General features: G+C 44.6%; 4 protein-coding genes across 4 annotated transcripts in view; 3 read left to right on the forward strand and 1 right to left on the reverse strand.

The window, feature by feature from the left end:
• Positions 1-1,574: 1,574 nt before the first annotated feature.
• On the forward strand, positions 1,575-2,905 carry LOC131281779 (27 kDa hemolymph protein-like). Its single transcript, XM_058311130.1, has 6 exons — positions 1,575-1,629; positions 1,713-1,956; positions 2,121-2,284; positions 2,359-2,485; positions 2,561-2,681; positions 2,754-2,905. The coding sequence occupies exons 1-6, from the start codon at positions 1,578-1,580 to the stop codon at positions 2,817-2,819; spliced, it is 774 nt and encodes a 257-aa protein (XP_058167113.1). The 5' UTR covers positions 1,575-1,577; the 3' UTR covers positions 2,820-2,905.
• Positions 2,906-5,901: 2,996 nt separating this feature from the next.
• Positions 5,902-7,138, forward strand: LOC131294441 (27 kDa hemolymph protein-like). The gene is made up of 6 exons (XM_058322488.1): positions 5,902-5,953; positions 6,037-6,295; positions 6,418-6,581; positions 6,677-6,803; positions 6,880-7,000; positions 7,073-7,138. The coding sequence occupies exons 1-6, from the start codon at positions 5,902-5,904 to the stop codon at positions 7,136-7,138; spliced, it is 789 nt and encodes a 262-aa protein (XP_058178471.1).
• Positions 7,139-7,950: 812 nt separating this feature from the next.
• LOC131294442 (27 kDa hemolymph protein-like) lies at positions 7,951-9,165 on the forward strand. The gene is made up of 6 exons (XM_058322489.1): positions 7,951-8,002; positions 8,086-8,338; positions 8,461-8,624; positions 8,704-8,830; positions 8,907-9,027; positions 9,100-9,165. Exons 1-6 carry the CDS (start codon positions 7,951-7,953, stop codon positions 9,163-9,165), a joined length of 783 nt encoding a protein of 260 aa, XP_058178472.1.
• Positions 9,166-10,918: 1,753 nt separating this feature from the next.
• Positions 10,919-25,488, reverse strand: part of LOC131294443 (zwei Ig domain protein zig-8) — a 104,674-nt gene continuing 90,104 nt past the window's right edge. Inside the window, exons 6-7 of the mRNA XM_058322490.1 lie at positions 23,353-23,566; positions 10,919-10,929 (exon numbers count right to left, since the gene is read on the reverse strand). Coding sequence (XP_058178473.1) covers positions 10,919-10,929; positions 23,353-23,566 — 225 coding nt within the window. The remainder of the gene's footprint in view (positions 10,930-23,352; positions 23,567-25,488) is intronic.

Raw genomic sequence — 25,488 nt, forward strand, 5'->3', positions numbered from 1 at the left:
TTTCGAACAACTGTGGGACGACGTGATGGAGCATATGGAAATGTTTGCTGATGAGGTCAAGCACTGGGACATTTCACAGCTGACGCATACTCAATGCGAGTAGGTCGAACAATCGTAGATCGGAGTTTATATGGTTTCGTTCCGCAGTTATACTCTCATTTTTTCCTCACCAGAACCTTATCCGGACTGAGGCAGTACGTCGAGGGTAAGCTGAACGTTTGCCAGGCCGCGGACCTAATGACCGTGTACGATCTATTTTACAACACGTTGTTCAGCCACACTACGTGTGGCAATGTAAGTGCAACGACCGAAGAGATTCGTTTCATCATCATCAATCCTGAAGTACCTTTTTTTTTCTTCTTGTAGTACGTGCTAACAGTGACGGATTTTTAAAACCACACCACATCAACGAAAATTAATACCAGTGTGTTACGTTTCGGTTGCTGATCATATCAAGTTCAGAAATTGTTTGACATTTGAATCAACTTTTACATAGAATAGGTCGTGTGTTTTTACTTTGTAAAAATATCGAGTTTAGACCGGTCGGTTGAGCAGTTGACATAAACTTAGCACCAACCACTAGGCACATATTTCGTCCTAGAAATGTATAAATAAGAGCGCAATAAATCAACTCTCTCTTGATCCTCGCACTTCGTTGTCACCGTAACTATTTGTCGCGTCCGAAAAAACGATCCGAAATTTCATCGTGTTTTAATAACATCATCACTCAATACAATACGTTTTCATAATTTAAGCATGCGTGATCGCCCTACGATTGCCAGGAGTGTAATTTCCCGAAGAAAGAAAAATATAAACAATTGTGGTAGTACTGCGTTTCAGAACCAGTCATGTTTCATTTCAATGATGTGCGAATATCAGACAGGGAGAAAACAAGCGCCCACATAGGTCGGTTTGTTTTGGTTACCTGATATATTATTTGCATCTATAAGATCGCGTCCACACGGCATAGTAGCGTAGCGATTTTGACACTCCGTCGCAGTGTACATGCTGGTGGAGAGGCCTTAGCCACGGCCATAAAAAATAGTTGACACTACTACGGAGTGTCAAGTGCATCCAATATTGTTAAGCAAACATGAGAAACGAGTTTGACAAATTTACTGCAAAAATTCGTCACGTAAACTCTATAGTTTGAAATAAATAACAAACTGATAGCAAAGTGACAAATATTTCCAAACTATGATTTACGGCATTGGTGGAAGAGCAACCACACCTTGACTATTTGCAGTGGGATTTTACTGCGCCATAGAACTAGTCATCACAATCTGCAATGCGCCGGCTTACTTCAAATTTTCTTTTTTCAAATCTTCAATGTTGTTTGAATGTCAGACGTTCGGAAAACAAGCACTCGGCATTGACACACTGAGCCATACTGAAATATTATCGCTTGGTTGTTCGTGGAACCGTAGTTTAATCAGCGGAGCAGGTTGCATGTATAGGATTGAGACTGTTTTGTCTCATTTGTATATATAACGTCCCAGCAGGCAGTCGTCTTTGGGAGCGCTGTACTAGAAAATTGTTCTCAGAGTGTACCGTAGGCAAGTGAAGTGATAGCAAAAATGGGCAAATTCTTGATGTTGGCTGCGCTAGGCGTCCTGGCGCTTTTCGCAGGTAATTGCGTCGAGGTTGAATGGCGTTTGATCAAGAAACTGCCTCTTATTTACTCAATATTTGGTTCATTTTCCTACGTGAAGTGACGAGTGCGATGCCACAACCTGGCTCCGACTCGTCTTCGGAGGAGTCAGCCGAGACTCGTGAATTTATGGAGGAGATCCGTACGATGTGCCGTAACAACAGTGGGTCAGATGAGGCCTACGTTGCCCTGATGGAGGCGTTTCAGTCGGCGATGATGTGCGCGATGACTTCGATCGACTTGGATAGCTTCATGTCGGACGCCTATACGCTATCTAACGAGACTCGCAGCACATTCTTCCCAAAGTAGGTCAAACGGTGTACAGTGGTGTAGCAATGCTGAGTTCCATTTGTGGTGAAATCTTTAAACCACAAAATTGTATAGCTATGAATTGCTCCCATTGTTGTCTCATTGGTATTTTGCGAGGTTCTATGGAAAGTGTGTAAATGTTAGATCACTTGCTCGTTAGGTATTGTCCACAGCTGAAGAGAGCTGGTACGTGTCTAGACGATCTGCTGAAGGCTGCCAGACCCTGCTTGGAGGAAGATGATTTCACCATCGTCAAGGCGCTAACGGGCATCTTCCCAGATGCGGTTGATCTGATTTGCAAAAATGATGGCGAAATAATTTTCAGTAAGTTGATCGCATTCGCTTGCATTGCATGTCCTGTTCCCTACATCTCAATGCCACGTGCTTCTGATTCATAGAGCTGGATGAGCCAAAATACCAAGAATGTGTCGATAAACTGAGTGACAACGTGATGGAGTGTGTGGTACCGTTTGCTGCCGAAAGTGAGGACTGGGACATTTCACACCTGACGCAAACTCAATGCGGGTAGGTCGAACGATCGAAGATCGTAGTTGTTTAGGTTTCGTTCGGAAGTTATTGTCACATTATTTTCCCCTCCAGAACCTTATCCGGACTGAGACAGTGCATCGAGGGTAAGCTGAACGTTTGCAAGGCCCCGGACCTAATCAGCGTGTACGATCTGTTCCACAACATGCTGTTCCGCATGACTCCGTGCCGTAATGTAAGTACACTCCTCGAAAAAGATTCGTTTCGCCATGATTGATCTTCCTGCTCTTTTCTTTCGTTCCTACAGTATGTAACCGGTGTGGAGAAGACGAAAGTGACGGAGATTGATAACAATGCAATCAACGAAGTTTAATAGTAGACCGTTGAAGTTCAAATGGTTATCATTTAACCTTGAGCGTTTTCTTTCCACTGTTTGGTCCATTGAAATGGAATAAAGCGGTTCTTATGTTATTTTCTTTGTTTTGTTTTCTTTTTCGAATAAAACAGTGATAGAAGACTCAACAGAGAATGTTGAGTATGATTATTCCTCGGTTTGCTGGTGGTTAGATGTCCAAAAGGGTCTCAAAACGTCTTATTATTATGCTGATATTTAAACATAGATTGCTGTTGTTATTTGCAGCTGTGGGATTTGCTTACCGAAAGAAATAATAATTCAGTGTTCTTTTTCGGTTCAGAATTTTTCTGTTTGATTTCATCCCAATAAAGCACTTTAACGGTTGTACATTTAAGGCTTGGTTCATTGTTTCGTTCCATTGCATTATTTGAAAATGCGAGCTGCTCAATTTTACTGAAATGTTACTGCGTTTCCTGTGGGCCATTGAAAACTTTTCACCTCAATTGTACATTCCTCGTGTTGATGGGTGTCAGACAGCGAAACAAAAGAAAGCATTCCGATGGCAAAAGTTTCCTGCACTTTCCCGCTGCGATAATGCAATCGGCTCGGCACAACGCACGGCGCCAGGGTTTGGACATTTCCTCCAGTTGGCATGAATTTGGATGATGTTCCATCAAGCTCTTCGTTGCTCCTATTAGACAAACGTTTTGCGTCAAACTTTTGTGCGAGTGAGGAAGATTGGACTGTTTCGGTTTTTGTGCCGTTTCTTTTTCTCCTCAGCTAATGGCTGTCTTATTTGAATGATTTTCTTCTCTCTACGGAATCGGAAGCATTCCGTAACGCCGTGAGGAGAGGAACACGTTTGAGTGGGAATAGTTCTTCGAGTTGAACTACACAAACTGTTTGCCGAATATGAAAGCTTTCAGGGCATGAAGAGGAGCAGCAAGTTTGAAGTAGTATGTTGAAAAGGCATCATCTATAGACCACGTTGTTAACGACGATGCCTACGGTGGCGCTCCCGATGCCAAGGCTCGGCGCAACCATCCAGCGAAAACTTTCTAATGCATATTGAAAACTTCCGCACAACATTCGCCATTATACTTTATGACTTTTCCGGCTCGGAGCGGCTCGATCAAACACTGTCCCCGGCAGCTAAAGGAACTTCCGCCCCGTTGGGGAACTCTTTGGAAGCGTCGAAGGCATATGGTAGCAGCTTGAAAAGAAGCGTAGACGTTTGGAGTGAAACCGAAAAAGCGAACCGGTTGATGAGGAATACAAGAATAAACAAGTGATTATGCGAGCAAATACATTTCGCTCAAACATCCATCGCTTGGTGCTGCCCTTGCCTTGAAAAACGCCTTCCATCATCAGCGTCTCCGTTTATCCTGCAGAAATCCAGACAGAAGCAGCAAGCAGGAAAGCTCTCCCATTTGGTTGCGGTACTTTCAGTCGGTCGACACGGCATCGATGGAAGCGTTTTCCGGCTCAACTTCTCCTTTCCACGATCGTTAACGATGGCCTGATCCGGCACGAGGAAAGGTTGTTTCCCGCTTTTACCCTTTTTTTGTTCGGTTCGCGTAAAACGGAACGCCCAAGCCAAGAAACACACTCACTAATCAATCACTTGGATCCTTTGTGACTCCATAGCCTTCAAGAGTGCTGGGCTCCTCCGCCATCGTGATTCATGATTTCGGTGAGGGTGGGTTTTTGGTCCTCACTCTTTCCACCCCTTTTTTCCCCCTGCTGCGCATGTTCTTTCTCACTCGTCACTCCGTTTAATGTCACTTTTTTGAGTTGAATTTTGAGCTCCGTTTTCTGCACTTTGTCAGCGTGCATTGTCTTTGGACGACGGTGATGACGGTGAAAGGTTTATAGATGAGTTGCAACCGGCGGAAACCCGCTGACAGGGGGTGAGTGAAATGTGCTGAATTTTCGCGAGTGAAGTACAGGCGAGATGATGCCGAGTGGAGGGAGCGGACGTTGCGAAAGAAATGTTTAAAATGATAAACGATTATGTCTAGAGATATCTATCGCGTCGTGCTCTGGTGAAAAGCGTTCGCTTCCTCTCAAATGATTGCCTTATTTCTAAAGAGTCTCGAGAGAAAGTTTTTCAAACCCCCAACAACAAATTGAGATTTTTCTCCAACATCGCCTTATGTTGTATGGCATTTATTTGCTAGTTTCAATCAGGATGCGCCTTATTCAAGGCACTTTCACGTCCACCAGTGATTGATTTGCAAAATTTAGAATGCATTTCGGCCAGAATCATCACCCAGTTCTGCTTGCTGGAGCAAGCACGATTAACGAGTTGAAAAGGTTAGCAGCAGATATGATTGATCACTAGCCCAAAAAAAGCGGCGCGATCTAGTCGATCGATAATTTGCGTCTATTGCGCTGACGTAGGGAGCTAAGTTCACACAAACGTTCACATATAACATTATTTTTTATGTGTTTGTGGCACCGGCCGAGTAAGAGTGTGGCTCTTCTTTTGCTTTTGCTTTACTTTAGATTTAGTGCATCAAAATGTTTCCGTTTTCAAAAGTGGGTCAAATGAACAAATAAGTATAATTGGCAGCTGTCACGACGATGACAAATATGATGAGTAGGCGTAATTTGATTCAAATGTTGTCTAGTGACCGGCAAGGTCCAGTGGAGGGATTAACTGTCAATACTGGCTGCTTTATTAATATTTCCCGCACGGGTGAAGAGTTGATTGATAGCTAAGAACAAGGATCCCGGTCGGGTTTTGTCCAATCTGGTAAACATTGAACAAGCTAGAGGTATGAAACAGAAGCTTAATTCTAAATACTGTATTATTTTAATTCAGTTTTTTAGCCATAACCACCACTTTCAATGTTAATCTCTGTATATGGGTTTTTGAATTGACCATACCAGCCTTAACAAAAATGACCTTTGCCTGTTCGTTGCTGTTTGTGAAGTCGCAGTCTAATCAGCGGGGCAGGTTGGATGTCTAGAATTGAACCTGGTTCGTCTTGCCGCATTCGTATATATAACGCCCCGGCAGACAGTCGTATTTGAGATCGTAGTACCAGAAAATTGTTCTCAGAGTGCACCGTAGATAAGTGAAGTGATAACAAACATGGAAAAATTCTCGTTGTTGGCTGCGCTGGGCGTCCTGGCGCTTTTGGCAGGTAATTGCGTCGAGGTTGAAAGGGGATTGATCAAGAAAAATCCTCCTATTTACGTACTATTTGGTTCGTTTTCCAACATGAAGTGGCTCGTGCGATGCCACAACCTGGCTCCGATTCGTCTTCAGAGGAATCGGTCGAAACCGATAGAAACCGGACAAAGCAACATGTGGTGGCACTCCGTACGATGTGTCGAAAAAACACTGGCTCAGAAATGGCCTTCGTTTTCCTGGCGGTGGCGATGCAGACGGCGTTGAGCTGCGCGGAGACTGCGTTCGACGGGGAAAGCTTCATGTCGGACATCGATACACTATCGAACGAGACTCGCACCGAATTCTTCTCAACGTAGGTCAAACGGTGTACAGAGGTGTAGCAATTCGCAAAGGGAGTCCAATTGAGGGGTTACACATTGGTATTTCCCAAGGTTCTATGGAAAGTGTGTAAATGTCGGTTCACTTACTCATTAGGTACTGCCCACAGCTGAAGGGAGTTGGTTTGTGTCTAGACGATCTAGTGAAGGCCGCCAGGCCCTGCTTGGAGGAAGATGATTTCACCATCGTCAAGGCGCTGACTGGCGTCTTCCCAGACGCGGTTGATCTGATTTGCAAAAATGATGGCGAAATAATCTTCCGTAAGTTGATCGCACTTCACTTGGATTGCAAGTCCTGTTTGATTCATCCTAATGCCACATGATTTCCTACGTTCTGAATGGCTTCCGTTTCATAGAGTACGATGGGCCAGAATACGAGGAGTGTTTCGTAAAACTGGTTGACCACGTGAGTGAGTGTGCGGTACCGTTTGCTGCCGAAAAGGAGTACTGGGACATTTCACACCTGACGCAAACTCAATGCGGGTATGTCGAACGATCGAAGATCGAAGTAGAATTTGTTTTCGTTCCGGAGTTGTACTCTTATTGTTTTCTCCGCCAGAACCTTATCCGGACTGAGACAGTGCATCGACGATAAGCTAAACGTTTGCAAGGCCCCGGACCTAATGAACGTGTACGATCTGTTCCACAACAAGCTGTTCCGCATGACTCCGTGTCATAGTGTATGTCTACTTCTCGAAAAAGATTTGTTTTGCCATGATTGATCTTATTGCTCTTTTATTTCTTTTCTACAGTATGTGAGCGATGTGGAGAAGACGAAAGTGACGGAGATTGATAACAATGCAATCAACGAAGTTTAATATTGGACCGTTGAAGTTCGAATGGTTATCATTTAACCTTGAATATTTTCTTTCCACTGTTTTGTCCACTGTGTTGAAATGAAATAAAGCGATTCTTCATGTTATTTTCTGTGTTTTGTTTGCTTTTTCGAATAAGACCAGTGATAAAAGACTCAACAAACAATGTTGAGTATGATTATTCTGTTTGTTTCTGATTGAGTTTAGAGTTAGTGCATAGAAATAAAAAGTGGGTCAAATCAACGATAAACTAGAGTCTTCAACTGCCACGACGATGACAAATATGATGAGTAGGTGTAATTTGATTCGAATGATGTCTAGTCATTCGGAGGGTTTAGTGGAGGAGTTGCCTGTCAATATTGGCTGCTTTATTAATATTTCCCGCACCGGTGAAGAGTTGATTAATAGCTAAGAACATGGATCCCGGTTGGGTTTTGTCCTATTTCCTAAACATTGAAAAGGCTAGGGGTATGAAACAAGAGCCTTATTCTAAAAATTTATTGTATTATTTGAATTAAGTTTTTCAGCCATAACTACCACTTTCATCGTTAATCTCTGTATATGGGTTTTTAAATTGACCATACCAGCCTTAACAGAAATGACCTTTGCCATTATTGCTAATATAAAAAAATAAAAACATTGATAGGTAAATGTTGGCTAATCAGCGGAGCAGGTTGCATGCCTAGCATTGAGGCTGCGTTGTTTCGCAAGCCGCATTCATATTTTAAACGTCCCAGAAAGCAGTCGTCTTTGGGAGCGCTGTACTAGAAAATTGTTCTCAGAGTGTACCGTAGGCAAGTGAAGTGATAGCAGAAATGGCCAAATTCTTAATGTTGGCAGCGCTGGGCGTCCTGGCGCTTTTGGCAGGTAATAACATCGAGGTTCAAAGCGGATTGATCAAGAAACGTTCTCCTATTTACGCACTATTTGGCTCGTTTTCCTACATGAAGTGGCGTGTGCGATGCCACAAGCTGACTACGACTCGTCTTCGGAGGAGTCGGCCGAAACCGGAGCATTTATGCGGGAGCTGATGGTACTCCGTACGATGTGCCGAAACAACACTGGCTCTGATGAGGCCTACGTTGCTCTGGCGGAGGCGATTCAGACGGCGTTGCGGTGCGCGGGGACTTCGTTCGACTTCGAAAGCTTCGTGTCGGACATCGATATGCTATCTGACGAGACTCGGACCACATTCTTCTCAAAGTAGGTCAAACGGTGTACAGTGGTGTAGCAATTCGCAAAGGGAGTTCAATTGAGGGGTTAAGCATTTGTATTTCCCGAGGTTCTATGGAAAGTGTGTAAATGTCGGTTCACTTACTCATTAGGTACTGCCCACAGCTAAAGAGAGTTGGTTCGTGTCTAGACGATCTGGTGAAGGCCGCCAGACCCTGCTTGAAGGAAGATGATTTCACGATCGTCAAGTCGTTGACGGGTATTTTCCCAGATGCGGTTGATCTGATTTGCAAAAATGATGGCGAAATGATCTTCAGTAAGTTGTTCGCGCTTCATTTGCATTGCTTGTCCAGGCTCATTCATCCTAATGCCACATGATTTCCTGCGTTTCATAGAGTACGAGGAGCCAGAATACCAGGAGTGTCTTAAAAAACTGAGTGACAACGTGACGGAGTGTACTGTATCGTTTGCTGCCGAAAGGGAATACTGGGACATTTCACACCTGACGCAAACTCAATGCGGGTATGTCGAACGATCGAAGATCGAAGTTGATATAGGTTTCGTTCCGAAGTTGTACTCTCGTTGTTTTCCCTACCAGAACCTTATCCGGACTGAGACAGTGCATCGAGGGTAAGCTGAACGTTTGCCAAACCCCGGACCTAATGAGCGTGTACGATCTGTTCCACAACACGCTATTCCGCATGACTCCGTGCCGTAATGTAAGTACACTGCTCGAAAAAGATTTGTTTCGCCATGATTGATCTTATTGCTCTTTTCCTTCTTTCATCCAGCATGTGAGCAATGTGGAGAAGACGAAAGTGACGGAGGTTGATAACAATACAATCAACGAAATTTAGTATTGGACCGTTGAAGTTTGAATGTTGATCAATTAGCATTCAATATTTACCTTCCAATTGTTTGTCAATTGAAATGGAATAAAGCGATTCTTCATGTTATTTTCTGTGTTTTATTTACTTTTTAGAATAAAAGCAGTGGTAGAAGACTCAACAAAGAAAGGTCAGTATGATTATTCCGCGGTTTGCTGGTGGTTAAATGTCCAAGAGTATCTCAAAATGGTTTAGAATGTTGGTATTGAAACATGTAATTCTGTTTATAATTACAGGCGATGATTGATGATGATTAAATTTTGTGATTTTTCTGTTGACTTTCAGCATAATGAAGCAGTTTAATGGTTGTACATTTAAGGTTAAGGTGGTTTAAAGTACTGTCCATTGCATTACTTGAAAAAACGAGCTGCTGGATGTTACTGAAATTTTACTCCGTTTTCTGTGGACCATTGAAAACTTTTCACCTCATTTTTTGGTAGATCCAATGCATATTGTGAAAGGTTTATAGACGATGAGTTATGAAGAACTGATTAATAGCTAAGAAAATGGACCCTGGTAGGTTTTTGTCCTAGCTGTGAAACATTGAATAAGCTAAAGGTATAAAACAGAAGCTTAATTTCAAATACAGTATTATTTGAAATAAATTTTTCAGATATAGCCATCACTTTTATTGTAAATTTATGTGTATGGTTATTTCAAATTGGTAGTACCAGTCTGATCAGAAAAATGCCATGACCTTGCTATTATTTATAATATAAATTATTAAAATCGTTCATTTTTTTATTTTATTTAAGTGGTACGACATCCCCTAGTGGGACAAGGCCTCCCTCCGAAGAGAGTTTGTGTGACCGAAAGACGGTATATTATAGATCGGTGGTCAGCCGTTCGTAATACCGGAGGGTGCCAGACTCGAGATTCGATCCCACACCTGTGGTGTGGTGTTTCCTCGCGCTACCGCTGCGCCATGGGCACCCCCAGAAAAAAAAATCGTTCATAGGTCTTCAAAAAAAAATCACAAAACACACACCAACATATGTGCGAAGGCTTTACATGTCTTCTTGAGTATGATGCTTATCGGAAGTAATGCATTCGTACACGACATGCACTCTTCCATGAGTGTACTCCGGTTAGGTCAGGTGAAAAGATGCAGCCTATATGCATACATGCGCAATAAAGCATCGAGTTAAGCATTTTGTAAACAGGAAATGTGGTACACCATCCCACCGTTACGCTGCGTTTATGTTCTATTTTGTATTTACCATCGCAGAACTCCGGTTGTACCTTCATCTTCGACCCATAGCTTCGGTGGAGTAAATTGCTGGCATAATGTTGATGACGGCCGATGACGGTCGTTTCCATGTGTGTTTAAATCGTGCGAAAGGAGAGTATAGGGTTGGAAACGATGATGTCAGCCCATAAAGGATCTATAATCTCGGCCCACGTCGGTTACAGATGGATGGTACAGCCCGTTTTCCTACACGATTAAACTTCTCGAAGTGTTTTGCATCGAGAATCGTATTTTTCTTCTTTCTTTGGGTTTCAGGTTTCGTCTACAGTTTCACCAATTGGCTCCTCACGTATCGTTACATTTATGTCCAATAGGAGTGCACTTTTAAAATATGTATGGTTTGCTTCATAAGTTTTTTATGAAAATCTCTCAATCGAATTAAAGGTTTATTTCCAGTTTAGAATGCAACCACGCTGAAAATAGCTACAAACAAATACTGCAGAAAAGAAAATAAAAACTTCTTCCATACTCGTCTCATTGATCGACTAAAACCCGTAAGCCAAAAAGTAGAGTTATATATCTATTAATATATAATTATACCAAAGCATGAAATGGCATGAAATGGAAGTATGTTTCATGTTTTCATTGAAATGTAAAATACGCTTTTGTTGGCAATCTATTACACTTTTTTGTCGAGTCTATTGAATTCTCCCCTTCTTTATTGAAGCTCCACCAAACAAACAAACGGAACAGTGTCAGCAAATTATTCAAATTATTCGGCATCGGGAGAAGTGCACCATACTTGACACGCCTTCCACCGGCGGCGTAGCCATGTGGCTACGAAAGCTCATTCGTATGTTAATATGCGCCCTAACGGGCCAACCCTCGACATGATAGCTCACCACCGTTCGTGAGGTGTAACGACACGAAATCATGAACAGCACCTTCCTTTATGGCAAACCCTCCCCAAAGGGGCGACGTGCACGACCGAAAGGACCATCCATCTTCCAACCGTACCCCGGCGCGCCGGCTGTCCATCGATGGGCCGGGAAATCCTATCGCACAGGACGACGGTTTCGTGTCAGCCGTGTTTCCGACGCTAAGTACTGGGCCCACGGGCCGCTGCGTGATCCCTTCGATAACGGCGGAGACACCGTTCATATTGCTCCCCATTTTCTGCAGGACGTGCTTGCAATGGAAATTAAAAATAAAACCCACCATATACAGCCCGGGGCAGGCATGAGCCCGGAGATCGGAAGACAACTGATGCCGGCAGCGACGTACCGAGCGGGTCGGGTCCACCAGAGAGATGGAAAGCTGGGGCAAAATTATTATTCCACTCAGGCGGAAATGGGCGAGATGGAATTAAATTTGATTAACCTGGCCAAGGATGAATAATTTAATGAGCGACATTTGCGCACTTCACGATCCGTGTGGCCGCGCTTCCGCGGAATGTGAGTGGGAATGAATGTCTGCCACCGAGCTGTGGCTGCGGCCACCCAGTTGCATCCTTCTCGGTTTTTTTTTTCTTTTCATTCCGCTCGCCTGCCCGGGAGGGCGTGATAATGAGAAAGATTTGCTAAAAATATGATTTCCTGCCCGGCGCTAAGTGAAACGGTGAGCATATTACACTAATAAATATTAATTTGCCCAACCTGCTGTGCATACTTGAGCGATGGATTTCCTTATCTATTTATCAAGATGAGTGTGCGCTGGTGGATAGTGTGCAATATGCTCCTTCAAGCGGATGATGGAGCTGAGATAAAATTGTGGTAAATAACTAATCCTAGCGTAGGATTAGTATGAGTGGCTTTGAGTTATTTTCCCACGAGGAACGAATAAGTTAACAAAACCGATTTTGGGGCACTAAAACTGGCAAGCTCAGAGTAAACAGATTTGTCAACAATCACTAAATAATTGTTTATATTTAGCGGGAATAGTTTTTTTTCCTCAGCCATCACGTGCTAAAATGGAAGAGTATTTTGCACAAATAAGATTCCTCATGATCCACTTTACTGTTGCTCTACGAGCCACGCTGCGATGGGCTGTTTTTACCGGTACGCTAGGTTTCCACTGCCAGCACAAGACCATTTTATCAGCAAATCCGGTTCCTTGCCGGGGATTTGCAAAAATATCCCCGCGTAATGAGCGTGATACTCGGTGCATGCCAATGCCATCCACCGTTGCACGGCACGTGCAACAGATACAGATTCACCTTCGTTTCCGTGTCCGGAAAATGGTGACGGATAACGGGAGCGGGGGGCACCATTTTTTTTCTTTTTTATTCTGCATTGCACCCTCTCTCGGAGGCACATTTCAAATTTATATCCCATTTCCTTCACCGGTGCGCGGGTTTCATTCCCACCTGCACCAGCACCAGTTGTCGTAGCCGCCGGCGGCGTGGAACCCTAGCTTGCGTACCATGGAAAAATCGGATTATTTCGGTTTTTCAAATCGGCTCCGACCCGACGTGAGCGCACCGGAAGGACACCTCCGCCGTGCCCGGTCGTTTTGGCCGCTGATTTGTTCGTCCATCACCGTCGAGGATGGTTGAGAAAGGTAAGAAGAATACAACGATGACGGAAATGCAAATAGACGTGGCCTCCGGCTTTACGACACGGTACCGGTTCGCATCCTGCGGGAGATAAATTTAGCCTGGTGAAAAACCAGGAAAAAGCTTCCTATGAGCGGGGAAGTGAACAGATGATCCCGGCAAATTTGGCCATCTGCCAGCGCGTGCTAGCAATGGCGGAAAGCGGCAAACCCATTTAAAAGGTTTACCGAACTAACGAGAAAAGTCAACTATGAATTCATTTCGTCAAATGGCGCTTTTGGTAAATAAGGATTTGTTCTATTTTTTAACACAGAAGGTGTTCAATGGTGAGTGCATACAAACGTAATGTAAAAGAATTGCTTTCGAAGGTAACCTAGCGTGTAGCTTTTCCTAGAACCTTGCAAAAAGTCTTTGAATATTTGATTAATGAATCACTGTACTATTTAAAACATCAAGAAATGTAGAACAATAACACCAAGGTCACTTAAGCAATAACCAGAAAAAAAAACAACTAGTTATTTTTAATGTAGTAATTTTTACCACTGTACAAATTAATCAAACACCACTAAACTCGGAACACTTGTAACGGCGGCTATTAAAAATGGAAAGTGGTGTGCAGCTTGCCTTAATTTCAATTTGCCCCTCTCAGCGGGGTTTTTTTTAATGTCCCAAAAACATCTCCCAGTACGGCAAATCCCTGCCCCAAAGGAGAACCAAACGTAAACTAACACTTAAAGTGCTGCAATCACTTGAAAGTAAATAAAATTTTAGTGCTTCGTAAAATGTGTCCAGTGTTTCATTCCCTTTTGGGGGAGTGAACAAAAAAAAATAAAGCAATGATTTCCCATCAAGGCGGTTCGGAAACTGTGCGAAAGCGGCTGGATATTATTGTTCTTGCATTTGTCGTGTCACGCGTGAGCTGAGGGTGACAAATACCTCGCCTTTTTTTGGGAGCAGGGAACGGTGGTTCTTTATCCGTTTAGTGACTCAATTTTGAAGATGACGTTGGAAAAAAGGCGAACTCCAGGGTGAAAAGGAAGAAAAAAAAAACAAGAGTGATTCTTCACTGCTGCCGGCCTGCCGCTAATGCCACGCCCCTCCGTCGTGGTTTAGGCGCAGGGAGCTTGGGTTTTATGCTGGTTTTACTTTTTCTTTATGTTTTAGTTTGCTCAACGAAAATTCAATCAAACGGCAAACGCTGGCCAAAGCAAACACCGCCAACTCGGGCCAACCGGCGACTCCCTGCACGGCGGGTCCGCGGTCGGCGACTGAATGAAAAGCCATCAAATTTAATTTCCTTAAGTTTAATTTTTATAGACTGCCACTTGCTGCAGTGGAAAAGCGCCTAGCGCCAAAACGCTTGTCATTCGGCCATCGACCATAATTGGTTAGCGACGCAGAGAGGTGGGGCGCTATACCCCCCGCAGAGAGGTGGGGGTATAGCGCCCTATACTGCTCGGCCATTGCCTCCCCCCCCAAACAAACGATGGTGTTGTTGTTGTTGTGTTGCTTTTATGCTCTTTTTCGTGGCTTCACCCGCGCACTCCCGTTCGCGAACGGGATGGAAAGTCAAGCAGGGGCCTGGAAGGGATGCTACGTGGTCATAAATTGAGTTGATCTCGATTTATGGCCACGAAGGTCCGGGAAACTCTCGGGAGTGAACAATGCACTGCTCAGTGTATTGGGTTTGTTTTCGATCTATCGGTCTTTTATCTGCACCATTGGACTTTCGGTGAGTTGCTTGTTTCCTTCGCCACTTTCCTTTTTAAATAATGACAAAGAAGAGCAGAGAATCGCATTCCTGATCATAAATTTTCAAGTACAATGGCTTTATGGAATTGAAGTTTGGGTATTGATAAAGAACAGTAAGGCTGTAAAAGTACTCATTTTGAAACATTTATATTAAATTATACATAACTTTGACCACCTTACTCGGAGTTAAATAAAGTTTGAACCGACGTAATGCCCAAAATTTGAACTGAACTATTCACGTTGAAAATCAAATGATGGCTTATATTCTTCAGCAAAAACTTCCGTTTTATATTATTTTCCCAAACCCAAACGAGGTACGAAGAAATCAAGCAGAAAAAATGGCGTTAAATTATCCCATCGCCAACCGGGGGAAAGTTTTCTTCGCCAGCTCAAATAATCACCAAACTAATCTGCTCAGCCCCGTGGAGAGGGGGGACTGCCGGTAGGGTCTTCGGGTAGAAAGTTTGTTACGGAGAGGTGAAAGTTTTACGGCACTGCCAAGCGCCAAATTCGAGAGTAATACATACAGATGCATTCGTTGAAGCTCTATGGTCCTATTAAACTATCTCGAGCATGATTTTGCAATTCAGTATTTGGAAGTTTAGTGTTTGGGTTATGGTTTATATTACACAGTGAATTAAATCACTGAATATCCACCTATTGACCTAGTTTTGCTGTTCGATCATGCATTTATCAGCACTGCAGATTAAGCAGTTTCATTCATCTGGAATACAAGTGTCGATCTAATCTATAAAAACGAGGTAAGCATATTTCTTTCAAATCATTTGATGTTCGGTATTCTGATTATTTGCATATATTAAACTTAAAGAATTATACTCTGTCAAATATTACTGTTATGAACAGAAAATATTCGAATATTCAAATTGGTTTGATATTCTTTAATTTCATCACGTGATTCTAAGGAAGAAGAAAATCACTTGAATTTTCCAATTCACAATCATTACAGCTGCAATAAATCTCACATTAAACATTGAAATTAAACCTGGTTAAGAAATTAAAGTAGTTGTGGTTGGTAATTGCTGATTTTACATTCAATGTTGTAAAGGAACAGAAAGTATTTTTTTATTAAACGTTTTCTCAATTTTTCTCAACCTACTCTCCTTTTTCGTTTTGGTTTTACTCCTACTTTAATTTCATTCATTAATCCATTACTCGTGACCTAAACCGATTCCCGGCACCAAACGACGAAAATGGCGGAAAGGTGTACTTTTAGTGTCCGAGAAAGGAAAGATCCAAAAGGCAGGAGGAAAATTTTTGGAGAAGTTTTCCCCTCGACCATGCCCCGTCCTTTTCTATTCAAAGCCCCAGGAGGAAGATGGTAGGCTCAGAGATGGGACGGTTCTAGAATCAATATTGACTTTAGCTGTTTTAAAACTTTTACCTCCGTCAGTTCATGCATTATTGTTATTACTTTCATAGTTTCTCCAGCCGAGTTTCGTCTCAACTTCCTGCTAACGAGGGAAGGGGAACAAGAGGCGGTGAGGTAAGTTGCAGAAGGGATAAATACTTCTCCCGCAGCCCGGGGAGGAAACTGGAACCCATAGCCCGTTACTTTTCTTTTATATATTTGGTCTTCGTAAGAAAGTTTTCATAACTTTGATTATACGAGCTATGGGAAAACGTGAACCGTATGATTTTTCACGCTCATTGGTTTCGCTTGGTTGGATTGGTTAAATGTTTGAAAAAGGGAAGAAATGGTGGGTAAAATAAAAATTGAACCCAATGCGGGAATGTAGTTGTATGTTTTCACGTGAGTTGAAATAAACATACAAAAGTAATAAAGCTTTTTGATTTTGAGCGTTTAGAAGGGCTTAGCAAAGCCCTCTCACCGGAAGCAGGAATGTCCAGAAAAGCTGGGATGATGGAATGTTCACAAAAGCTGTTTACAGCTGACGTAGGTGGGCACAATAAGCTGCCGAGTTGGATACATGTCTACCATAGTTGTCCATTTTTTTCCAACCACAAGACAAGCGTCAGCCGTGCGTGGAACGAGGCCAAACGGAAGAAGCCATCTCCATCCGAAAATGGAACAGCTTTGAGGAATTATAGCCGTCCGATTTCTATTGCCTGCAGAACAGCGGATCGGTGCACATGACATGGTTCTGCCCAGCCCTTCGAGGAAGCCCTGCCAAGTAAACCGTTCGCATGTTCCGTTTGCCCTGTAACGGGGATCCACCGATTCATCCGTCGGAAAGTGGGCTTCCGGTTGGCTGATCGACGTGCTGGGCCGTGCCTCGCAATCGACCAATCATGACGTAATTTTATGGAAAGGTAATCCGCTTACTTTTAAATCCTTTCCCTACGGGGAATGAAGGTGCGGGACAGCTTGGGAGGATGCTGCTCATTTTTTTTTTTAGTCTACCCTTCTTTTGTTGCCCACTTTTTTCGGCATTGTTATTGAAGTCTTGGTTTCTGTTTCATTTTCGTTATGCTTTTCATGTTTTCCGATCGAACGCAACTCCGCACAACATCGCACGTCGGGTGGCATCAGACGACGATGATCTGTTTACGACAAAACGATGAACCAATAATTGAATCCTGCACAAATCTCTCCATCGTTTGGGAAGCGAGCGAAGCCGGTGGGAAAAGCTAACAACATACATGCAGCCGTGCATGTGAGGCGGCGTCTGTTTTTCCCAGCCCTAGAGCCTAGGCGTTCGCAAAGGAAATGTGCGCAAATGTTGACGTTTCGATTATGCTACTCGTGCTAACAAGCTGGGTAATAGAAAGCCGTAGCTCGTTGAGAACGGATTTCCGAACGATATAGTTTCCGGTTGTAGGGCTAGAAAGTTTTCCCGTTGAAGAATTCGAGCTGTTTGGCTTTGCGAAATTAGTTTAACAAGGTCTCTGGGGTATGAGTATGAATTTAACTAAGTGTTTCGTGCAGGTATTAAAATGTGAAACATGAAAAATGTTTATTTAAATAAATTGAACAGAACGAAAACTCAATTACGCCTGAAGCGTATCGTTAATGGTTCGATTGTAAGACGCACACCAGCCCAGCTTATTCAATCTTCCTTTCAACGCTTTCTGATGAGACTACTGCATAGTATTAAGGCTTGTCGTCATTTTCATTTTCTATATCTGATACCAGCCATCAGTTTAATAATCGTAAATTGTGCTTCAAAGCACGTTCCGAAGCGCCAACAGGTGACCAGCTTGTACAACTCCTCGCTGGAATTTTCAAATTCCCGATAACAAGCCCAACCATAAACTGTAAACCCCAATGGCTGCGTTCCGGGGAAAAGGTGTGAGCGATAAAAATGGATACCACAATCCCGGTGCCGGTTCCCGTGTTCCGAGCATCCCGGAGAGCGGGCCGGCAAAACCGGCAACTCCACTGTGACTTATCGCAAGCATCTAAGCGCAACCGACACCTCTTACCACGCCGCTTTCCCACTCGCGCCGGTGGGAAAGCGGAAGCTAATCGTGTTTTACTACTTCGGTATCGTACGCCGGAAAATTATCCGCTGGACAACACGATATCCCGAGGAACCGTTGTGGAAGCTCGGATCGGTTTGTGTTAGTCCTTCGAGGTCGAACCGTGCGACATTTCTTCGGTGTGGCTAGAGGATCTAATTTTAGGCAAAAGAAGATAAGGCACCGAGATGGCGCAACCGGTGTGCCCGGGGTGAGGCGAGGGAAAAGGTGGAACACTAAACAAATAAAGTAAAAATCATCATCAGTGTGGCCCGTGCGCACGTTCGGAAAGCAACTCCTGCCGGCTATTTCGGTATTATTTTCCAATTTGCGTTAATCGTGTTCAGTTATGTTTCGAGGCTTCCGAGGTGAAAATGGAACACGGCCGGAAAAACTCCTTCTTCGTTGGGTTTTCTTTCTTCCCCACCCTCCGGAAGCAGCTTACCGGAGCAGATCGTCGCCATTTTCGATAATTGTGTTAAACGAAAATTTTCCCAATTCAATAAAGCAATTAATGCCACGGCTTCTTGCGCCCAATGGCAGCGTTTTACTTGGCGAGCGTTTTCTGGCCTGCCTGCTTTGCTCGTTGCGCTATCTAAGTTTACGAACACCGAACAATGGGCAGTTTTATAAGGAACCCCACCGTGATCGAGATAAGGCCTGCACCTCCATTAATATAGGCGTGAATGGGCATCCAGGGGGAAAAAAAAACCCCAACCTCGGGTGCGAAAAGCGATATCAAATTAGACAAAATGTACCTTTCGTAATGAAATTTATCATCCACGGGAAAGGGGATCTTTGAACACTGCAGCTAATGGAAAGCCAGCCACAAAGTAATCCTTTTGGAGTGTACGAACTTCTCGGAGAATCATTTTTCCATTAGTCGATAGGAAACTTTTTACGCGTGTTCGTGCATCATAGCGCTTGCATAAGCTTTTACTGTGGAGCTAAAAACCCATCACGCAGTGCATTTGGCACATCATAAGATGAGAGATGGCTCGAAAGTGCATATAGGGCTTTCGTTTTTCTTTTTCCTGATTCCATTCCCTTGAAAAAGAAGCATATTCGATCCATTATAGGTAAAACTGGGGGATTTTTTTCCCCAAAAACACCTCTCCAGGTGGCTGAAAGCATCACTTGCTTAGAAAACCCCCTGCGCATGTGATCATCCGTGTAAGGATCATCAGGAAGAAAAACCTAACGGATGAGCTAAGGCAACCCTTTTAAAGCATTATTTCCATAGTACCGAGACTTAGTAATGGTGGAACCTGTCTTACCCCTTGTTCGTCCTGGCAGATTGCTATATCCCAGAGCCTTACCTCCACCTACACCCCGTATGGTCAATCTCATTTGGTCTAATCCGGAACGAATGTTCGTTTTAATTAAAACTTGTTGCTACCTCCCCGCCTCCGCTCAGAAGCATCATGAGTCTCATTCCGAGGACGTTTACTTTACCCGCTCCATCGGGGGAATGGTTTTAATCAATGGTGCATGCTTTTTCGGGAAACCCCCCAAAGGGCTCTCAAAATGGACGGCTTTTGTGGGCACCATCGTTGCCACCCGACCGTCGATTAGTCTCCGAGAGCAGGCTTTGGCAGGAGAATTTACAAACTTTTCAAACCCCTTTCCAGTGTATTGGCTCGGATAGTGTAATTATTTTTCAATCTACATCATCTGCTGCGAGATTGCACGATCCTTGGAGGGAAGGCTAATAAATGTTTAAACTTGTTCCGGTGGATTTATCACCATGCAGGTGCGGGTGCAATGCAAGCCAACGAGTACGAATTTTTGATGGCGCAGCATCCGATCACCGGCTCGCGGTGGAACGCGCTGGAAAGTGTTAAAATATTAGCGGTATTCGAAGATTGTGCCGCAGTTCCAACGAATCCGTTCTGGTCCGGGTGTTAAATTTGGCCGCGAGAAACCGAACCGGCGTTGGGCGAAAGATTCGGGAACCGGGAAAGAATGTTAATAATTTCTCGTTAATACCATCCCATTAAGCACGCTCGTTAGCCGGGCATCGCGGATTCGGGTGGGAAAAACTTTCCAACCCATCACCAATGGGCCCCACCCATTTCCCTGCCTACTCGGATCGAACGCCCGCGGGAAAGGCAAAGTTTAATTTCCATCCTTAGCTGGCGCGGGTGCAAGAGTGGGGGGAAACCCGAATGCCGGAAAGGAAAGTTTCAACGAAGGCTTAATACGGCCATCATCGCCGGAGCTGTATCGGGTTGGAAAAATCCGGACAGGTCAGGAATTTTAACTCACCGGCCTGCGGGTGGTTGAGCAGATAAAATTGATGGAGAGCAAGCCCCCCTCCCACACAGCTTCCCAGTAATCGGAACGCAGGGAAAAACCCATGCTCACTAGATGTTCACCGAAGCTGTATTCTAATGCAATTTACTACCGCTCGCAACGCACACTTTGCTCGCAATTTTCCCTTCCAACGTTATGTAAAGGGAAAGTTTCGTTATACAGTTGCGGATGCTTTTTTTCCATCCCTGCATCCGGTCCGGTTGGTGAATTTTTCCACAGTTTTATTTCAGCGCGAGCCCACGGTGTCAGAGAAGTGGATTTTACGGCGTAAGTTGCAAGCATTTTCCCCGAAGGCTCACGAAAGAATTCCAACGGAAACTAGTTTGGAATGTACCGCTCGGCGAATGTATGCCATGATTTCTTTTCGCTCGGCATTTTTTTTCGGCATTCCATACTACTTCTTTGTTCTTGGCCAACTAAGTGCACTGGCCGCGAGGTGGCGCGCGAGCGTGTGTTAATTTTTCTCGCTCCATTCGCGCAGCAAACGCGGGGAAAGGATTTTAAAAGTACGAGTTTTGCCCTTTTTCCGCCCGGCGGCTTGCAGATGGAATGGGTTGCTTTTTTTCTCTTCGGGTCGTTGCGATTTTCTGTCCCCCAAGCGTCCCCCTTTATGGCCCGTTAACGAAGGCCCGTCCCCTCCGCTGGTGGTAAGTTTCTTAATCGCATAGTTTTCCATTTCGCAGTGAAGTGTTCTACTGTTACTGGAGCTCGTCCGCCGGCGATGGACCCGAAGTTGACCAGCTTTTCAACGCAATTGACCACTTTTTTCTCCATCTTTGTTCGCTCGTGCTGTGATCAGCTGGTACAGCGTCATTGGAACCGCGCAGCAACCCTGGGCCGGGCTGGGATGGAGTTCCCGGATTTAGTTGTCATTTAAGTTACTTACGCTTCGGTGGTACTACATTTCCCGGTGCAACTTGTAGCCTCGTATATTTTACTGAACGCTTTGAATGCAATTTGCTAGCGTGGGTTAGTTTTGTGGAGTGTTCTTGGAAAGGAAATCAAATGGCTTGCGGTGGTGAAGGACGTAGCGAACGAGCTAGAGCCACATTGAGGTTGGTAGGTTCAAACACACCATTAGTCAAACTATGAATAAAAATGTGTTACAAATGAATACTAATATGTTTAATGATTTCAAAGAAATTTTCAATTTTATTTAAATTGTCAGCATTCTCAAATAATTGTCTGATACGTAATGTTATATTCAATTGAAAAAGGTTTTTGACTCACGAATAAGCAGATTTGAGATATTATTACTTCAATTGTGTGTATAGGTCTATGTTAGTTTGCGTATTGTATTGAACATTATTACTCATATGAAGATGCTCAGAATCTACACCCAATAGCTTGTCAACGGGTTTTCCCAAGTTATTTTCCTATCTTCTATTGACTGTTTTTCCTTCTTACGATAACCAAACAATCAAGTAGGTAGAAAAAGTATGCAGGTTAGTCAATTTATGTTTTCTCATCAACCACCTGTCAGATTATATTTTAAAAACTTTTCGAATACAACTGATAAGATTAGTGGAATCATTGTTTCATGAAAATAAAAATTAGTTTAAATAAATTAGCAAATCGTACAATACAACTGTCAAACAGTTTTAGGGGGTTTCAAGTTAACAGGCTCCACAAAAATGGTATTGAAAACTTTATCCAAACATATTCAAACTGCTTCCATCTGCCTTCCTAAAGCAACATTTAAGCAATGGCATTCGAGACAGTAGGAACTTGTTTGCTGGGCTAACATTATTCAATTACAACAAAGTCTGTACTTTTGCCAATTGCTCAACTCGGCGGCACTTGCACCAATTCGCTGCTAGCCACAGGCATAAACTTGACACACACCCAAAAAGTGTCGTTTGCGCCAAAACTAGCGTGAACTATAGTAACGGCGCGTGGAATGGGCGCCGGTTCTTGTGCCGATAAAAATCTCCTCCTTCCTTCTTCAGGCACAAAGGGGTGCTCGGCTTGGGCTCGCCATTACTCCGAGGCCGGTTGATGTGCCCGGTGTGTCGTTGTCGGCGCCGGCAGTACATCAGTGTGGCCGAACGCGGTGCCGTGCGTTCGGGCTCGTGGCGAGAGTTGCAGAAGTTGCCGCGAGAGTTGCAGACACCCGGTGAACGGTGAGGCAAAACTTTGCCCTCCTTCCATCTGGCCCGCATCGCACCGGGGGGTCCTGGTACCCCTGGCCAAGGTTGCTGACGGTGTTGTGTTTGCTGGATGTGGCAAACTTTCGGGCATAATTAAGTCCCTCTGAATAGTAATTAGGCGATAAGGTGTTGGCCTAATAAATTTCAACAACTTTGCCCATTCATCAACGCGCGAGGGGCGGCGGTGAGTGTGCGGGAACGGGTTGCAGGACACACGGGCCCGTACCCTTGGATCATCGTGTTGATTGCATGACCCGCGGCGTGCGTCGAGCCGGTTTGTGGGGAGGGAAAATAGGCAAAACACTATGCGCAAAGTAACCGAATGAAGTTGTCCAGAGAATGACGAGGGGTGCGGATTGGGTGATAAGGGGTAGATTTGTCCGATTAGATTAAGCCCACCAAGGTCGTGTACAGCTGTTGCCGAGCCTTTAGGATCCCGGGAGATTGCTGAGCACCCCCGAACAGGGTGACCCATAAACATGACAGCGCTCTCAGTCGACAAGATAGTAAAGCAGGAACAGAATAAAAACGAGGACACAATTCTTTCTTCCAGCAATTCATCAACGGAGGAAAAACCACAAGGGATGGATACCCACGGGGAAAAAAAGGAAACCGAGTAGATCGTTATTTTACTCGGAGCATAATGGAAGGTAAAAATACAGAACCCACCAAACATGACAAAAAAAAAAAGATACAAGTAACGAAAGAAAAAAACCTAGTTACAAATGGAGGGAAAAAACGGCACGTTCACCTACCTTTCGACACGAACACGTATATGCTGGCCGGCTCGGTGTTGCTGGCCGAGCAGGTGTAATTGCCCGAGTCGTTGATCTGCGGCTCCCGGATGATGAGCCGGCTCTGCGTCCGGGGCCCGGGCGTCGTCTCGATGGTAATGTCCCGCCTCGAGTCGTCGTAATTGATCATCCGATCGTTGCGCTGCCAATACACGTACTGGGGTGGCTGTGGACTCTGCGAGCAAAAAACAAAAAAACAGCGAAAAGGAAAACAACGAGAAACGGAACATGAAACATTCGTCCAAATTAGTCCTGCCGGGTACGTGTAGGCGGAGGGAACGGGGGTGGGTGAGTTTCCCAAAGAACTCGATTAATCGCTCCGGACTGAGTGCGGTTCACTGTTCAGCCGGTCTGATTGAATGTTGGTTCCATCAATTTAGCCGGAGCTGATTGTTGTTTCGACAATCGAAGTTTTGTTTTTATCAATCAATGTCGTCGTATTAGTTGAGCTAATGGATGGGAGATCACGAGAAAAAACGATCTATTCATTTCAAATGTCCAGCATTAAGATTTTCCTTTTATTTGCAACACTTTTCGCCTTCCGTTAGGCAGCAATGGAACACTTTGCAATGACGTCAAACGATTTCAATTACTCTTCTGTTGATTGTCGAAAAGCTACAACTATTTGCTTGATAATGATCATTTTCACAATAACAACAATAAGCCCGTTCGAAACACATGGTCCCCGCGTGTACGATGCCGCCAGACACTTTGTCGATACAACCACCATGACACGGCGAAATGATTGTCTCATTATGCGGCACCGGAATGTTGCGGGGCGAAAACTCTGCTCCGGTACAATTTTCCTTCGTTTTCCTCCTCCCCTTTTCTAGGCGAGTCAGCACTTTTTCAAGACAATGAAGAGCACTTTCTCCCACCCGAGCGGAACGGGCATGCCCACACTCGCGGTCGGGTGGTGAATGGGAAAAAACGGAAGGAAAACCTCCAAGCACACAGTTGCGCTTAATTTCCTGCACGATTCGAGCTGAAGGATGCATGAATGGAAAATCAATTTTCTCATTTTCTACGCCACAGCTTCGTGGCTAAGATCGGGCATGGAGTAGCGGGCATTTTCCGGTAGCGTTCGAACAGGGGGTTTTGATGTACCCCGGGAGCCTCGTGGGAGTTCCCCCCCCCCCCCCCCTCCCACCCCAGACGGCTACGGCGAAGATGGCGGGAAAAACAGGGATTGCAAATAATGGAGCAACCACATGAAAACGCCAGCGTTTAACTCTTTCAATTTGAAGTTTTCGCATCCGACTCGGGGAGGGTTTTACGGTTTCGTGTCGTTTGACCGATTCCATTTTCCCTAGCATTTCCCGGTTGGCTGTATTCCCCCCCCCCTCCCCACCCCTCACACCGCTTTCCTTTCTGCGAGCTTCGAGAGGAAAAAAACACATTGTGCTAAAGTACACATTCCCAGTCGAGGGATGCGCGGTTTTGACGTTCCCTATTTTCCTCCATCGTTTCCGTTCGACCTTCGATTTTAGGTCCCGCCCTCTCCTTCCGGCGTACACTCCCTGCTGCCCCTTCCGCTGCCTCTGAGTGTGGATTTTCGATTCGTCGAATTCCGGGATTCCTCGGTTTGGTTGATTGTTTCAATTTAGGTGGGAGAACATGAGGGGGTGTGGGAAAAGAGGTGGAAACGGCACCGAAAAATCGCACATTCACACAAACCACCGAAACTGCAACCAAACCCCTCCCCCCCCCCCCCCTCCTTCCTCACCAAAATGGGGTGCGCCGGTGAATGGATGAAAATTCCGATGCCAAAGCCATTTCCATAACGACCAGCGAACATTAAGCGTAATTGGAATTCGGAAAGCAGTTCTTTTTTTTTGCTCTCTTGGCGCTTGGGGTTTGTTTTAGAAATCGGTCTCGCAACGACGCAAGCACCAAAACCGTTCGCCATTTTGTTGTTATTTCAATCGAAGGCACAAGGCGGTGGGTTGGTGTTGGTGGTTCGGGTGGCCTGCTCTAGACGCGGATCGGATGTGCTATTGCTGAGGAAAACTGTCCCCGCTCTCCCTCTCTCTCTTTTGGGCTCTCGAGCTGCAAAAACCATGAAAGGTAAAGCGTTCCAAGGGCCACGGGTGGGGG

This window comes from Anopheles ziemanni, chromosome 2 (genome assembly GCF_943734765.1).
Source record: "Anopheles ziemanni chromosome 2, idAnoZiCoDA_A2_x.2, whole genome shotgun sequence".
NCBI classification, from domain to species: Eukaryota; Metazoa; Arthropoda; class Insecta; order Diptera; family Culicidae; genus Anopheles; species Anopheles ziemanni.

Bases quoted from the DNA above. Each gene is read 5' to 3' on its own strand.
- LOC131281779 (XM_058311130.1), top strand. From the start codon at position 1,578: ATGGGCAAATTCTTGATGTTGGCTGCGCTAGGCGTCCTGGCGCTTTTC. The intron at 2,285-2,358 runs GTAAGTTGATCG...TCTGATTCATAG, and splicing joins TGATGGCGAAATAATTTTCA to AGCTGGATGAGCCAAAATAC. The intron at 2,486-2,560 runs GTAGGTCGAACG...TTTCCCCTCCAG, and splicing joins CTGACGCAAACTCAATGCGG to AACCTTATCCGGACTGAGAC.
- LOC131294441 (XM_058322488.1), top strand. From the start codon at position 5,902: ATGGAAAAATTCTCGTTGTTGGCTGCGCTGGGCGTCCTGGCGCTTTTG. The intron at 6,582-6,676 runs GTAAGTTGATCG...TCCGTTTCATAG, and splicing joins TGATGGCGAAATAATCTTCC to AGTACGATGGGCCAGAATAC. The intron at 7,001-7,072 runs GTATGTCTACTT...TCTTTTCTACAG, and splicing joins GCATGACTCCGTGTCATAGT to TATGTGAGCGATGTGGAGAA.
- LOC131294442 (XM_058322489.1), top strand. From the start codon at position 7,951: ATGGCCAAATTCTTAATGTTGGCAGCGCTGGGCGTCCTGGCGCTTTTG. The intron at 8,625-8,703 runs GTAAGTTGTTCG...TGCGTTTCATAG, and splicing joins TGATGGCGAAATGATCTTCA to AGTACGAGGAGCCAGAATAC. The intron at 8,831-8,906 runs GTATGTCGAACG...TTTCCCTACCAG, and splicing joins CTGACGCAAACTCAATGCGG to AACCTTATCCGGACTGAGAC.